Source organism: Uloborus diversus, chromosome 4, assembly GCF_026930045.1.
Source record: "Uloborus diversus isolate 005 chromosome 4, Udiv.v.3.1, whole genome shotgun sequence".
NCBI lineage: Eukaryota > Metazoa > Arthropoda > Arachnida > Araneae > Uloboridae > Uloborus > Uloborus diversus.
Window position 1 is genome coordinate 105039100 of NC_072734.1, and position 15829 is coordinate 105054928.

Here is a 15829-nt window from a genome sequence, read left to right on the forward strand (position 1 = left end):
TGTGACGTAGAAATGTCGCAAAATAGTATTCTAATCTACTCGAACCTAGTCACAAGCTTCGAGTAGATTAAAATGCTACTTTGCGACATTTCTACGTCACAACCGATCACGTGAGCGAAAATCTCGATCTAGCAAGCTGATGAGCTTGGAATGATCGCCCCGGATGCAAGTACTTCATATAAAACTATATACACAATGTACATGTACAGAGATAGCGACATAATACAGTATACTGAAATCAAAGTAATAAGTTTTGTTGAGCATGTTTTGAGAATGAACAAAAATAAGTTAATCACTGCAAAATTACCTTAGCTTGCAAGAAGGTACAATGGAAATTTAATTTCTGCAACAGCACTTTGTTATATGAAACAAGGGTTGTTGAGTGGATGATGTTAAAAATATAAATTGGGAAGTTTGGAAATTAAATAGTGAAGTACTAGGAAATGCTATGACATTTACATCCTTCAAACAAAATTTAAATACTTTTATAGAACTGATTACTTCAACATACTTAAACAGAATTTTTCATCAGAGCCATCTTCACAATCTGAAATTCCATTGCATTTCATACTTTCAAGTATACATTTATTATTTTCACACCTAAATTCATTAGTTTTACATTCAATGAGAGCTTTGGGAACTGAAAAAATACGAAAATAAGTTTATAAATGAAAAAATCATGAATCAAAACAGTCATTAGAAAATACAATTTTAAAAGCAATAAAAAAAAAAAAAAAAAAAAAAAAAAAAAAAAAAAAAAAAACATTTCAGCTTACATTCTCATTAGGAAACAATTTATTACATTAAAAAAGAACATAGTTTCAAAAAAAAAGTTATTTAATATATTTACAAATCTCTCCTGAAAGATATATTTGACTTCATTCCATTAAGTATAATGCTACAGCCGAAAAATTTGCAGCATAGTATCTGTTAAGATTTCTGAGCAGTTTTAATTATAAAATGCGAACGCTGATTTCAAAACTGTAGTTAATTTTCTTCTACCCCGCCAGATTTTTTTTATATACCTTACCTGAATGTGACTACTTCCCCTGGGAGAGCACTTATTACAGGAAGCCTATTGGCTAACGGTTAAAGAAAATATGAGTTTACTTAGTGTTTATTAAAAAAAAAAGCTGGTTATGATTTTTTTTTTGGCAGTCATAAATTATTTTTCTCTGTGGTGTTCTTATGTTGTAGTCCAGTAGAAATAGCGTTTGGGATCAAACAAATTACAACAGAAATGATTCTTGTGGGAAATGGTAGGTAACATGCTCCTAATGAACATACTAAAAATATACATCCGTACTGTTGTGACAAATATGCTTTTGGATGCCATTTTGAAAAATCACAGTAAAAAATTTTTAATTAAAAAAAAAAAAACATTTGTGAGATCAAATGATAGAAAATTTACAGCTAAAAAGGAACAAAATATGAGATATTAAAAGAGAAGTGAACATACTAAAATTATTACCCCGTTCTATCGCGAAAAATGGCATTTTTTAGCGGCCATCTTGAAAAGTCATGAAAAAAATTTAAAAATAAAAAAAATCATGTGTGGTATGAAATGAAAGAAAATTTCTAGCTGAAAAGGAATATAGCATACGATTTTTAAAGTGATGTGAACACGGTAAAAATATACACCCGTGCTACTGCAAAAAAGTGGGGTTTTTTTTGGAGAATTTCAGCCACTATCCAGACATGAGTCCAGCGCTAGAACAACTCTTACGTGCTAAAATGCACTAGATGAACCATGTAACACTACAAAATGTACAGGCCGTCAATATACACTTCCATACTCGGTAATTTGTAAAAACTGTTGTGGAAATAACTGCACAAACACAGGAAACATTTTGAATTTGGATGAATATAAAGATGAGATTTTATTTTGATAATGTACATATTTTATAAACTCCTTTAAATTCATGATTTTGTTTTTTCTTCCTACTTAATTTTTTTTAAATATATTTATTCAACCTTTTTGAAAAATGTCCTCGGACGCAAAGCCATCTACTTTTCTTATACTGCTTTGATTAATAAATAATGCTTTTAACACAACAAGAATCTTCAGTGTTTTGGCTCCTATTCCATTATTTCCTTTCTTTTCAATCTAAAGCAAAATCATTTTCTCTTTGAGCAAGAAATTTCCTTTAATTTGGATACCACACATGTTTTTTATTTTTGAAAATTTTCCATGATTTTTCAAGATCGCGACCAAAAAAAGGCATGTTTCGCTTCAGTGCGGATTTAAATTTTTATTCTGCCCACTTTATTTTAAATACCCCATTTTATATTCCTTTTCAGCATGAAATTTCCTTTTATTTGATACCAAACAGAATTTAAAAAAAAAGAAAAGAAAACATCTTTTTTCAAGATGACGCCTAAAAATACAGCATTTTTCACTACAATATACAGTAGGCGCCGCTTAATGTGATCACGGTTAATGTTATCATTCACTTAATGTTATCAGAATCACGAAGTCCTGGAACACTTGTATGTTAACACACGTTGAAAAAGTCCGATATTGTAATCAGTGTCTTCGTTTATTGTTCTCACTTTTTCATAAACTTTCAATTTTTTTCCCGTTTTTGTTCCTTAATTAACAGAAATACGTAGGCAAACCCTGACTAATTTCTGTGTAGCATTTTGTGGTTATCAATAGCAGTTCAAAGTTTTTCTAGGAATGAAGCTACAGAAAGTTCGTCCCCAGTGACCACAGAGACTCCCCCCTCAGAAAACTTTCTTTTGCACCTAAAAAAATTCAGCCACTGGACATGTTGCAGGCATTGATGTAGGACCTCCATTGTTGCCATTACTTTGTAAATCATTAAAGAATTGTGTCGAGATTGAAAACAAAGCAAAGTTAAATTAAAATTTAAACAACAACCAAAACCATGCTGGAAAAGATAGAAAAGCTGAGTGTGCTTTGAAACTGATTTACGAATGTCAGAGAAAACGGTCATATTTTACTTCACGTTACTATGTGATTAAAAATTGCATAATTTAGCTTTAAATTTTTATAATTCAGATATTTCTATTCTGTTAATTTAATAATTTAAAACTGCGTTCAGTTGAGTCACTGCGATTTTAATTTCAGGTTGCCAAAATAAATGCACCTTAATTGGAAATCATTATTTTGTGTCTTGCGGATTCTTTTCGGTTATTGTTATCAGTCGGTTATTGTTATCAAATTGTATTTGTCCGAAAGTGATCACATTAAGTGGCGCCTACTGTAGATGTATGTTTTCAGCATCTTCACTTCACTTTAAGTATCCCATATCATATTCCTTTTCAGTGTTAAATTTCCTTCCATTTAATATCACACATATTTTTTTTATTTTTTTTAATGAATTTTCAAGATGGCGGCAAAAAAACAGTTTTGTCCCAACAGTATGAATGTATATTTTTAGTATGTTCATTAGGAGTGTGTTACCTACCATTTACCACAAGAATCATTTTCTGTTGCAATTTGTTTGACCCCAAGGTGTTTCTTGGCCTATTTCTACTGCACTATTGTGCATTAATGCATCCATGATCACTTGCATCATTTCTACAGGAGTGCCCACCTAGAGGGGGGGGGGGGTCATGGCGCAGACTGTGCCATTGAAATTTTTAGGGGGATGTTTTGAGGGATATTTTTTCCTTTTTTGGGGAAGGCTCTCGCTTTTGGGGGGTTCTCGTTGGTTTGTTCTATGTCATTTCTAAAAACTCTTTCTTCCAGCGAGCACTGATTTGTGTGAATTTAATAACTTGCTTCTAGAAAGAGCTCTGGAACCAACCTCAAAAATTAATTCTTGTGGGCCAGGCTCGCTTATTAGTATGCCAGAATGCAGTTCAGGGCCAGATTTAAGGGAGGGCAGGCGGGGCTACTGCACCGGGGCCTCCACAACAAAGGGGGCCCACAATAAAAAAAAAATTTTACAAAATATTCTAACTTTCACGGGTCAGCAAATTTTACGTCCCCCCCCCCTATAAATTATAATAATAATATAAAAAAAATAAATAGCAGTAACTTCAGGATGTATTTACTATTAAAGTGCTGATCGAAAATATCGGATATATACATATATTTCAAAATATTCGGATATATATCAAAATATCAGATATTTTCGAAAATATGATGATCTTTTCGAACCCTGATTAGGAGCTTCTACTCCTTCGTTGCCCCAGAGTCTCAACACTTCCAAATCCAGCCCTGATGCAGTTTATTAAGTGTAATCTGTTGAAATTCTGCATCTGTCTAAAATCAAAACTCAGGTGCATAAAATAAAATTAAAGTGTCAAATTACCTACAGATTTTTGAATGTTTTATAAGCAAACAAAATAACATTTTTCAATTAAAGAAAGAATTTGCCAGTATTAAAATTTTGAAATAAAAACTGAATTCTTAATTGTCAAAATCTAAAAAATCCTACATGCTCTAAAAATTATCGTCCTTTATTTGATGAATGACCACTTTACCCACTAGACCCTAACAAATTTTTACATCTGGCTTACTAGAGGACCTTTGAATAAAAATTTAGGGAAGTGTCGAATGTTGAGCTAAGAGATTATGTTTTCAGAGTATGAAAAATTTATGACCATAACTGCCAGCTAAATTAGGGACATACAAATACAACACTGAAGACAAATGAGCCCCCCCCCCCCTCCAAAAAAAAAAAACTAAAAAAGGGAGAGAAAGGGGTAAATACAATGCAAAATTAAAAAGGGAAAGAGATAGGAAACGACATTATTAGTAGTGTCTGGTTACAGGGCTACGATGAATCTGGCTTATGCGTCTAATTCTTTTACAACGTTCAAAATGTGATGGAATAGCCCAGTAAATTTAAGCCAAAAATAGGGTCATTGCACTACAAATTTATAGTTAGCTGAATTTTTCAGAATTAGTTCCTCATTGAGTAAATCCTAAAAAGTCCCCTAAGATCCCATGTGAGCTTCCATCCAAAATGGCGGATCAAAAAAAAAAAAAAAAAGGTGGCGGCCTAGTACTTTTTGTTTTCTTTATAACTCGATCAAAAATGAAAATTTTTCAGTTCTGAAAAAAACTAGGCTCTAGAAGTAATACTGTTTTAATACATAACTTAAAATACCCACATAAAAATTTTCTAACATTTGTTTTGACACCAAACACTGAAATTTCTGTGTAACATGCAGAACACATAAGCTACTAAAATAAATAATTTTTTACATTTTTTGGGTTATTTTTAAAAAAAATTTTTCCCTCATATATTAGTCAATAGTTGTTCTATTTCAGTTTTAAAAAATGCTATGTATGTTTGAATTGGTGCTTGTGTTTTATCGACTTTTCCCCATAAAAAGCTATAAACATATAATTTGCAAACTGTTTTTTGTCTGAAACGCAAAATTTTCGGGGTGAAAATTCAATGCCTATCTGTGAATTATATTAAAAAAAACTCACGATAGAAATTCGTCAAAAATGGTTCACAACTTTTTTTTTCTAGATAAAAAGATCATTGTTATCTCAAAATGGTCTTTTTTGTGTATTTTAGGTAGCAAATAATTACTCAAGAATGATTTTTTTTTTTAAATTATATTTCCATATAATTATGTGACAATGGAAAAAATGTCAGTGAAATATCACTGCCTACAACTTTAGGAAGTTCTTTTGGGGAAGTTAAACTTCAGAAGAAAAAAGGGTTATTATTAAGAAATTAGCATTCTGTTCACTCTTCCACAGTTTTTGACCGGAATGCTGCTGTTTCCGAATCAAACGATAATTTACGAGATATCTTAAGTAAGAATTAACCGCTCAACTACCCTCGCTTTTTAGTTGGGTTTCTCTGAGAACGGATAAAAACACAAGCACAGGGGTAGAAGTGACCGACTTGTCACATATAGGACATTTTCCACAAAAAATATAGGACACATTATATGGATAATTTTGCTATGAAAAAAGAAATAATACATATCATATATTATTTAGTTAATTTTATCAATGATTTTGTTTAAAAAAAAACCCTTAAACAAAATTATAACTTACATCTGAAATGAATTTCTTGTAGTTGAAAGAATAATTTTTGAAAAAAGTGTACTTTACAGTAAATAACTAAACAAAATTTGAACAAAGATAATTTTTATTTTTTCTTTCTCACTCATGACCCAAGTACTAATTCCACTGTTCTTTGGTTTTATATCTAAACTGAACCCTTTACCACTTGTATTTAAGAACAAACAAAGCTTGAGAAGGATCCTTCCGACGTTTTTCAGAATTTTCTTTATGCTTGAATGTTTTAGCATGCAGCCTCAATTGCGAAAATCCACTATTGCTTATGAGCACTGAACAGTTGCAAAAATGGCAAAAAGCGGTAAAGTCATCTTTTCCTTTAGTGCACCTTGCACCAAAATTTGCACAATTAATGTCCTCCTGGTTCAACCCCTCCACACGAAATTTTGTTAAGCGATGCAATTTTGCAATTATAATTCCACTTATTACAAAAAACTACATTTTAACATCATAAGGAACTAACATTCCACGATCCTAAAATTCTACAAAAAAAAAAAAGATTGCAAAAAGAATATTAGAGCATTCCATTTAGAAAATGCACTGAACACAAAATATACCAACGAAAACCATGATGGAAAACAAAACAAACGGCTGTTGCCCCCCCCCCCCCAAACGCAAAATTCTAAAACCAACTACAGATTTAGTTCTTGCAACTCCACCCACTATAGAGTGATGTCACATTGCTGTAGCCAATGAGAGAAGATGCCTGTCCTAGGATTTACTCAGTTGAGTTTTTGGGGATATTTCGATAATTGGGAATCTGGCGCAGTCGGCTTATTTTTGGCGTAAATAATTTTATTTTGGTAACCTTGCTGATTTATAGTAACCCTATGTGAATAGATGTTTCTTTTCTCTTTGTTTAGATTTGCAATGAAAAATACCTCTTGTGCAGGTGCTGGAGCCAAAAACTGATGCCAATTAAGAATGATCGTCAGATTCCCAACTATCAAAATCTTCCCGAGTTTTTTAATTTGAAATTCGTTTGGGCACGTACTTTCAGCGAAAAATCCGATGTCAGAAAGTTTATTTACTGTTCCTTTTAAAAGATATATTGGGTAAAAAATGGAATATAGGAAATATAAGACATTTTTCAAAAATATAGGAAATATAGGACGATTTTGATGCTTTTTTTTTTTGAAAATATAGGAAATATAGGACTACTTCGACCCCTGCAAGCATGGCAGCTATCATTAAGTAGAGCCTTTTGTTAACCTACCTACCACCAAGCTCTGTGTCCATTAAAGATTAAGGATTTTTTATGCACGCATTGGCATTGGACGAGTTAGACGCATAATACTTGGCATAGGTCAAGCCTCAAATATTTCTAGTGTCTTCAGGAAAAACTTCTTTTTATGCGAAACAGTGGTTTTTAATGGATATGTTGATGCATTACCAACTGAAATTGGGATGAAACAAAGAAGGGTGAAGTTGAAAATGTCTGAGACTACTGCTTTTTGAAGAAAATGTTGTGGGAAAGACTATATAGACTAACTTTTTGTGGAATTCCGAGAACAAATCAAGATTAATTCCAACTGTGATGGAATACTTTCGATTAGGAAGAATGAATGTTGTACAAGTGGGTAGGGAAGCCAATGTATTAAATTGCTCAATTGCAATAAAAACATACCAGAACAGTTCCAGACCAGTCACAGTAATAGGTACTGAAACAGATCCACATTACTGCATTTTTTATCCCCAAACCAATTTAATACAAAGAAAAATGTTACAATATATTGAAAGAACAAGAAGCCTTGGGTCCCTTGAAGGATCTTCTTCTTTTGCTCCACAGAGCCAAAGGATGCGACTCCGACTCCACGTCAACTATATATAGAAAGGGTAAATCTTGAGTTTTCAAGTTGCTAATGGAAAATCTCAAACTGCTTTCTCTGATCTCACAGCTCAGTAGTTTTCCGCTTGATCTATTCAGAAAAGGTCACCCAGATTGTAGAAGTGTTGCTGAAACATCTTTTTGGTGAGAGTAACACTTAATTCTCTAGACATCCTACGATACAACTGCTATAATAATTAAGTAACCAAACCTCTTTCTTCAAAATTTAAATCTTGGCAACCCCTCCACCCACAAGTGCAGTTGCTTCACAGCATCAATTTTGTGTTTATCCAAAAGTACAATAGTGGATTAAGAAAAACATGAATCCAATTAACTGGGGATGTGTTATGAAAGAAGGTGGACTGTTCATAACGCTTTTGTCACTTCCCGAAGCTTCCAAATGAATTCCGCCCTTAATGTTTTGTGACTACAAATTAACAGTAATTATGTAAGACTGTGATCAAGATGCCAATGAAAACACAGACCTTTAATGTTCCATGTTTTGCATTCATTGTTTAGGTGAAACATGTAAAAATTCAATTTCTATGCACAGTTTCGAAGATGAGAATGACAATATTGAATATTTTCTCTTTGAATGTTTTACATGCTTTTCAAACAGATATATGTCAGTTTTTAAAGTACTAAATAAATGATATTCTGCATTTTTTTTTTGAAAATTCATTATAAGGTCACTTTTTTTTCTTATCATAGACCCATTCCAAAGCAAGAAATGGCAAGATTTCTTTCAGAAATGGAATAAAAGCTACGTCATTATTCAATAAATGGGAATATATCAATCATTTTGCAGTTCATATTTAAAAAAGAATACCATAAAAATTCTTTATTTTAGTAGCTTGTTTGTTCTGCTGCATATTACGTAGAAAATAGAAATTTCAGCTTTTGATGTCAAACAATTATTTGAACTTTTTTATTGGTTATTTTAAGTCATGTATCGAAACCATATTAACTTCTAGAGCCTATAGTTTTTTTCAGAACTGAATTTTTTTTATTTTTGACCAAGTTATAAAGAAAACAAAAAGTACTAGGCGGCCATTTTTTGATCCGCAATTTTGGACGGAAGCTCACATGGGGTCTTAGGGGACTTTTCAGGATTTACTCTACATGCTATGAGGAACTAATTCTGAAAATATTTCTTAATTATAAATTCGTGGTGCAAAAAATACTAAATTTACTAGGCTAAAATGAGAGCAAATGAAAATTCTTTTTGCATAATTCTTCAAACATTTTTGAAGGGTACAGAATAAAAATTAAGAGTTTTAAGAATAATGGTTCAATCTTCAACAATGAACATGAAAATAAGTTAAAAGAAAACCATAATGATGTTAATATTTGGTAATTAAAACTACTTCTATAAAAGTCGACTTTTCAAAAAAGTATGGTGCATAAAAGTTTTCAATACAACACTTAAAAACAAATTATTTCACTCATAAAAGCATGTAGCTAAAATATAAAAAATAAGTATAATCTGAGTTAAGGGGCACATATGAAATTTAAAAAGATTGTGTTCAAAAGTAAATGAGCAACTTTAGTTAATTTTTAATAAATCAAATTTTTCATGCACGAAAGGGGAAAAAAAGGAATCCATTGAGATAACAGAATATTGAACTGCCAATTGTGGGTTTTAACATTTCAGTTCAAAATTTAGGGCTCAGGTTTTATCTTTTAGGATGGAATGAGATTTGCACAAGTTTCCTTTTGTCCTTAGAAGACCAGTGAAATTGTCAACCCAGCCTTTTGCTGACATTCACAACTAGAAAATTCTCCAAATTTTATAACATACAAATTTGGGGGAAAATCCCTATTTGGCACATGACTTTTGAGGACAAAATGTTTCTAGTACAAATCATGTATGAAGATGAGTTTAAGAGGTCAAATATTAAGGCAATTTACATATATTTTCAGGTAAATATTACATTTAGCTATGATAGAAAAGAAAAAAAAAACTTAATTTAGATATGTAGTGCACGTTGTAAAATTATACATAAACAACTTTTAAAAGTTCATGCAAACCAGCATATTTTCATTTTTTTTCAAGATTTAAAAGACTAAGATTCAGGCCACATAAAAACTTACTTATTTTATAATGAAGTTTAAATCCTCTTCCACCTCTAACCAAATAGAAAACATGAAACTTAATCCATAATTTATGAGAATTTGATATTATAGTATTGCTGTAATAATGTCGATCTTTCCCACAGATTTGATGCTCAGTTACATTGCTTGAAAAATCAATTTTCAGCCAATTATAAAGGCAACATGGTGAGGTTTCACAGCAACAGCTTTCTTCAATGTCTATATCCTCGAATCTAAAATAAAATATTTAAATAAAATGTTCAGTAAAACATTGGTCAATGATTATTTAAATAAGGAAATAAAACTTGAGGATCATTTTATTTTGAAAAATGTATAACATAAAGCTTCACATTATTTCAATTATTTCTTTTACAATGTTACTTTGATGCAATGATGTTAAAATTATACATTTGATATATTAAATTAGAACAAAGAAAAAAAGCCGGAGCGTAGTTTTTCATTTACACACAGCATTGTTTTTAATCTTAAGATACATTCATTTTTCACTGCTTCGAGCTTTGATTTGTGCAGCTTCACTCAATCGCAGTTTTTCAAATACAGTCAACTTTCGATAACTCGCAGTCCCAAGGGACAGGCTAAAACTTTTGAGTTATTGGTAGTTCAAGTTATAGGAAGCAATGACAACAGTCATAAGAGTCTGGGACCCGATGAAAACTTCGAGATTAAGGAATATTCGAGTTATTGAGGCTCGACTGTATATTCATTAGCAATTTGCAATAGGTTCGTGGCTCAAGTTAACTCTTTCTTTCGCAAGTAACAAAATATCATTTTTAAGGGTTGTAAGTTCTTTTGAGGGGTATAACTGAACCAGTTGTGAAGGGTGGGGGGGGGGGATATAAAATGCTAGAGAATGAGTCAAGAAACAGAGCTAAAAATTTCTGAAAAATAAAATAAGTACCTTATAGATATCACATCACCAATATTACCATGTATGTGCCAACTACATGATAAGGAATTTTGATAAATCCTAGGATAAAATGGACTAGTAATCACGCCTTCTCTCTCAGTTATATCAACATCTGGACAATCTATAAAAAGAAATATTTCTTTTATTGATTGCATTGGAAAAAAATGAAGTTTTAAAAAAAACGCATTTAAGATTAAATCCAAACACTTTTAGATTTGCTATTAAATGCAGGATAAATAACTCATTTCTGCGTGATTAAAGATCTATATACCAAGATTGCATTGATACAATTCATTCCAGTTTATTAGCAATCAGTTTTAGGCATAATAGAGAAAAATAAAGAGAGCTTGAAATATAATATTAACTTTATGCTGATTTTGAAGATCTACAGTGAAAACATTTTTCAACGGGCGCCCATGATCTGGAAAAGTTTGGGAAATGCCAGGTGTGGTGCTAAGATTTTTTTCATTGTTTTCATTTAAAAAAAAGGTCTGAATACAGTGGCTACTAATTTAAAAAAGTAACAATTAATTTAAAAGTTGCCACTGACTAAAAATTTGAATTTTCAGATTGAGTAAGGAAAGGGAATTTAAACAGATAAAAATTGTAAGGTGAGGATAAAACCTAAGAACAAAATCAAATATAAAGAAGAGAGTTTGTACAAGAAAAGGTCAAAACTAGTTAGATTTAAAATTTTCAAAGGGATTTCTAGGTTTTAAATTAAAAAACTATTTAAATCAATTTTGTGGTAACTTATGGCCCTAAGCCAGGGCTAAGGCAGAAATACATATAATACACAGCCAGCTCAGTTATTCCATCCGAGGACTGCAGTTTCCTTCTTTTTAGCACTCATCAGCCTGGAATAGGAAGAACTCAGCTGGAGGCGGAAAACCTCTTAAAGACAAAGTTGAACTGCACCGTTGCTGAGGTGACTCGTTTGGTGTGCTAATTATACATTTGCTACCAGTTTGTTTGACTCTCTTGGCTCCTTTAAGAGGTTTTCCACCTCCAGCTCAGTTATTTCCTATTCGACCGTCGCACCCAGCCGTGCGGGGGGCCCTCTACGCGGACCCCCCGAGACGGTGGAACCTAAGGCTTACAGCTAATTAGTGGGGAGTGTGCAGAGAAAAGTTACTTACTATTCCTATTCCAGACTCGCTAAAAACCACGAAACTGCAGTCCTTGGATGGATTAACTAAGCTGGTGGTGCATTTTATGTGTTTAAATCAATATTTTTCTCAAAATAATTTCATTTAAATCATGATTAAAATCACCGATTTAAACAATTTATTTAAATGGTTGACACTCTGTTAATTACTATTTTCTAAATAGTAAACAGTACAACAAAAGCCGAACAACAGCGCAAACCTATTTATTTTAAATTCCATTTAAAATGATAAATTTATTGATCTCTTTCAGCTAAAATTTACAAATTAGACAAAAAAAAAAGTTGTTTTAAATCATGTATGATATTTAGAAAAAATAAAAAAAACTCTCCTTTTTTTGGTAGTAGTGTGTGTCTGACACAATATACATTCCTCATTCTTTTCAATTTCCCCACCCACACTTGATGCTCTCACTAAAGCATTGCCGTCATCAGACAAAACTCATTGGGGGGGGGGGGACCAAATTTAAACATAGCAATTTCAAGTTGCTTCAAAAAATAAGTACATATGTATACATAAAAGTAAGTAAAAATGGATTAACATCATTTGATACACAGGGTCGCAGAGAGCCAAGGCGCCCCTGTTAGTTATGCTACCCGGCCTAAAAAAAAAAAAAGAAAAAAAAAAGGGGGAAAAGAGGAAAAAAAGGGGTAAAAGAAAAAAATGGGAAAAAAAAGAAAAGAAAAAAAAAAAGGGGGGGGGGGATCAAAACTGCATACTAGAAGACAATTAACTATTTTAAATGCCATAAGAGTAAATATCAAAAGAGTAATCTTTACGTTTTCTCTGATTCGGAGTTTTCACCCCCACCCCTTTTTTCGAGTCAGTGTCGCTGGGCCTCCCTCCCCCCAAGCCCCGGGCCCCTAGTTTCCGACTAGGCTGAAATGGGGAATCTAAGGTTATTTCCCTCTTAAAATTTTCAAAATTATTGCTCTATTAACGCAGTTTTAGACGATTTTTGGTGATGTTTGAGAGAAGAGAGATTCGGGGACCTTTTCCGAAATTTTTTCGAAATAGGAAATTTTAAAAAACACTATTGTAGACCATGTTTGGGTACAAACAATTTTTTGAAATGGAAGCTCTGGAAAAGTTGAATTTAGAGGACTTTTGATGGTGTTGGGAAAAGTTTAAAGGCTTCTTCCCCAAAACTTTTTTGAAAGTGGAGGTCTAAACACAAGTTTTACATGCTCTTTGGTGCTATTAGTGGGAAGAGAGATTCAGGTGATCTTTGGAATATTTTCAAAACTGCAGTCCTGAAAACGAAAATTAAGAAGATATTTGATCATGGGGAGTGGGTTTTTTCTCCGGGATTACGGTGGGGGCGCTCTCCCGGAAGCTTTTCGACATTGAAATTCCAAAAACATAATTGCAGGCTATTGTTGCAAACGTTAGGGAAAGGAATGGGATTTGGACCCTTGCTTTCAAAACAACATTTTCAAAAACTCAATTTTAATCTACCTCTGATGAAGTAAAATGAAGGGAGAAGGCTTGAGGAGGGGAGTCTTTTTTCTTTTCCAAAACCAATTACCTGCTTTGGTTTTTTATGCAGAAATTTTCAATTCCAGCCGGATAGTTTATTTGTTTGAAATACGTTTGCGGCTTCAGCAAAAAAACTTTTAACATTTTGGACTAGTGTAATACTTTACACTGATACTTTATGTCTATTTTTTCCCTTTATTCTAAATACTGCATCTCCTGAATCTCTTAACAAATTTTTGTTTTACTTTTTTCTTCTTACATTCAAGCGCTTTGAACTTCTGGTTGTGATTATTCATTATTTTGTTTTAAATCGCTCTCAATGTATTTCAGTTTTTTTTTCCATTTTAAAACATATCTCAGTTGTCCAGGTAAGGTAATTTAATAATATAGAATCTCGGTGTTCCTAAATAATATTTTAAGATTGCATTTAAAAACAAAAAAATAAGAAAGAGGAAAACTAATACTTTTCCCCCCACTTTTATTGTATATGCTCAATTATCATCTACTTGTTCAGTTTTAAGACTGCAAAAATTTCTCTTCTTTTTTTTTTTTTTTTCTAAATCTTTTTTTTTTTTATTAAAATGAAATTGGAGGGCCAACTTCTAGAAAAAGGGAGAGGAGGCGACATATCAGTTATAAGAGGTGGTCTTCTTTTGCTGTGACAGGAGTTTTGTAGAAACCCAGAAAAAGTTTCTTGGGGATCTTAAGCGTCTAATAACCTGAACATAATGTATAACCCTGAAATTTCTGTCTTTCTATTGTAAATCACGGAAAAAATAAAATGATTTCTATTGATTTTCTTAACAAGATATAACATTAGCATTTGTACAATCACATCTTAAACTCCAGTTGAGTACATTTTCTCTCTCTTTGAAGCCCCTTGCTTTAGGCCTGGATTATGTTCATTCCTTCACTACAAACCCTCAGAAACTGCACGAGGTTTCCTCCACCCTTGCCATGTCTTTATGGCTAATCCTTGTCTTACGAGCAGACTCATCATTTAGATCCTCCTAATTTTGAGAAAATCTTGTTTTCACAAGAACGATTCGTTTTTTTTTTTTTTTTTTTTTTTGAATTATTAAAATCTAATTTGGATTGAGTATATGCCCTTTGCCCCCACCCCCTCTGTCAAAAATCGAAATGACGGACCAGCTTGCGAGGTTCTGATTGTAATTAGCAGTGCAATTCTTTGCTTCTAAGCTTTGTGCTAGCAAAGTTCATTTTGTACTAATTACAATAACTAAACATTTTACAACTGCATTTACCACAATAAATTATGTTACGTAACTGTGCAGTATAGTTCGTTTTGGAACTAAAACAATAGTAAGTTCCCCCAAAATAATGGATTTTATCTTTGCAAATTTCAACTTTTATGGGGGTTTGACCTTCAATTATTGAGGTGTTCCGGATCCCTTGGACCCCCAGCCACGACGCCCATGAACTAAAGTAATGAACAGATATTCATGAATAAAACTACTTTCCTTTCAAAAACTAGGGTAACAGGAAAATTTTGAAAAGAACTAAAATTTTAAGAAAAAAGGATTTTTTCACTTTTTCTTAAAATTTTAGTTGGAAGTAGATTTAAAAAAAAAAAAAAACTTCGCTGGACTTGAAACGTAAAGGGGCAGTAAGCTACCACGCTAAAGAAACAGTCGAGAACCTGGTATACGTAAAAACTAAAGGTTATTGTTTAGTAAGATTTCAGATATAATATTAATTTGCAGGTTAATTTTCGAAAGAGATTATCATTCACTTACCATAACTTACTGAATGACTTTTAATATAGTCCAGCAGTTTCGGTCCAGCTAATGCACTTGCAATAACAGACTGCCATTGTAAGAATACTAAAAAAATTAAAACAAGCAAAAAAATGAATCAGATCTTTATGAATCAGATACCCAATTATCATTGCTTGTGCAAGTCTGCATTTGTAAATTAATGTACATGTATGGTAGTCCCCAATTAATATAATCACTCTGGGGCTCAATGATTTTGCTAATGGTAGCAAATTGATAACACTAAGTAAAGCAGGAAAAAAGATGAATGAACCAACTTATGACTCACATATTGAGCTTCAAAATAAAATGATTGAAAAAAAAAAAAAAAAAAACACCTTATTTTTATGCAATGTATAATTCCTTCAAAATATGTTTTTTTTTTTAAGTCTTTTTTCTGGAACGTGTTTGGTCCCTACTCCTCTTTATATTCCCAATTTCTTTAGGGTAAAAAGCAAGAAATGTCAGAAGTTCGAACAATACAATCAAAGCTAATCATGTTCCTTGATTAAACCAGGAACCTTCAGGAAAATCATA

The 15829-nt window shown here is 32.3% G+C and overlaps 1 protein-coding gene across 1 annotated transcript in view; it reads right to left on the bottom strand.

The window, feature by feature from the left end:
- LOC129221122 (low-density lipoprotein receptor-related protein 6-like) overlaps positions 1 to 15358 on the bottom strand; it is a 41271-nt gene extending 25913 nt beyond the window's left edge. The window contains exons 1-4 of the mRNA XM_054855566.1: positions 15275 to 15358; positions 10864 to 10993; positions 9945 to 10177; positions 512 to 640 (exon numbers count right to left, since the gene is read on the bottom strand). Of these exons, the coding sequence (XP_054711541.1) occupies positions 512 to 569 (58 nt within the window). The 5' untranslated portion in view covers positions 570 to 640; positions 9945 to 10177; positions 10864 to 10993; positions 15275 to 15358. The remainder of the gene's footprint in view (positions 1 to 511; positions 641 to 9944; positions 10178 to 10863; positions 10994 to 15274) is intronic.
- Between the last annotated feature and the right edge of the window lie 471 nt (positions 15359 to 15829).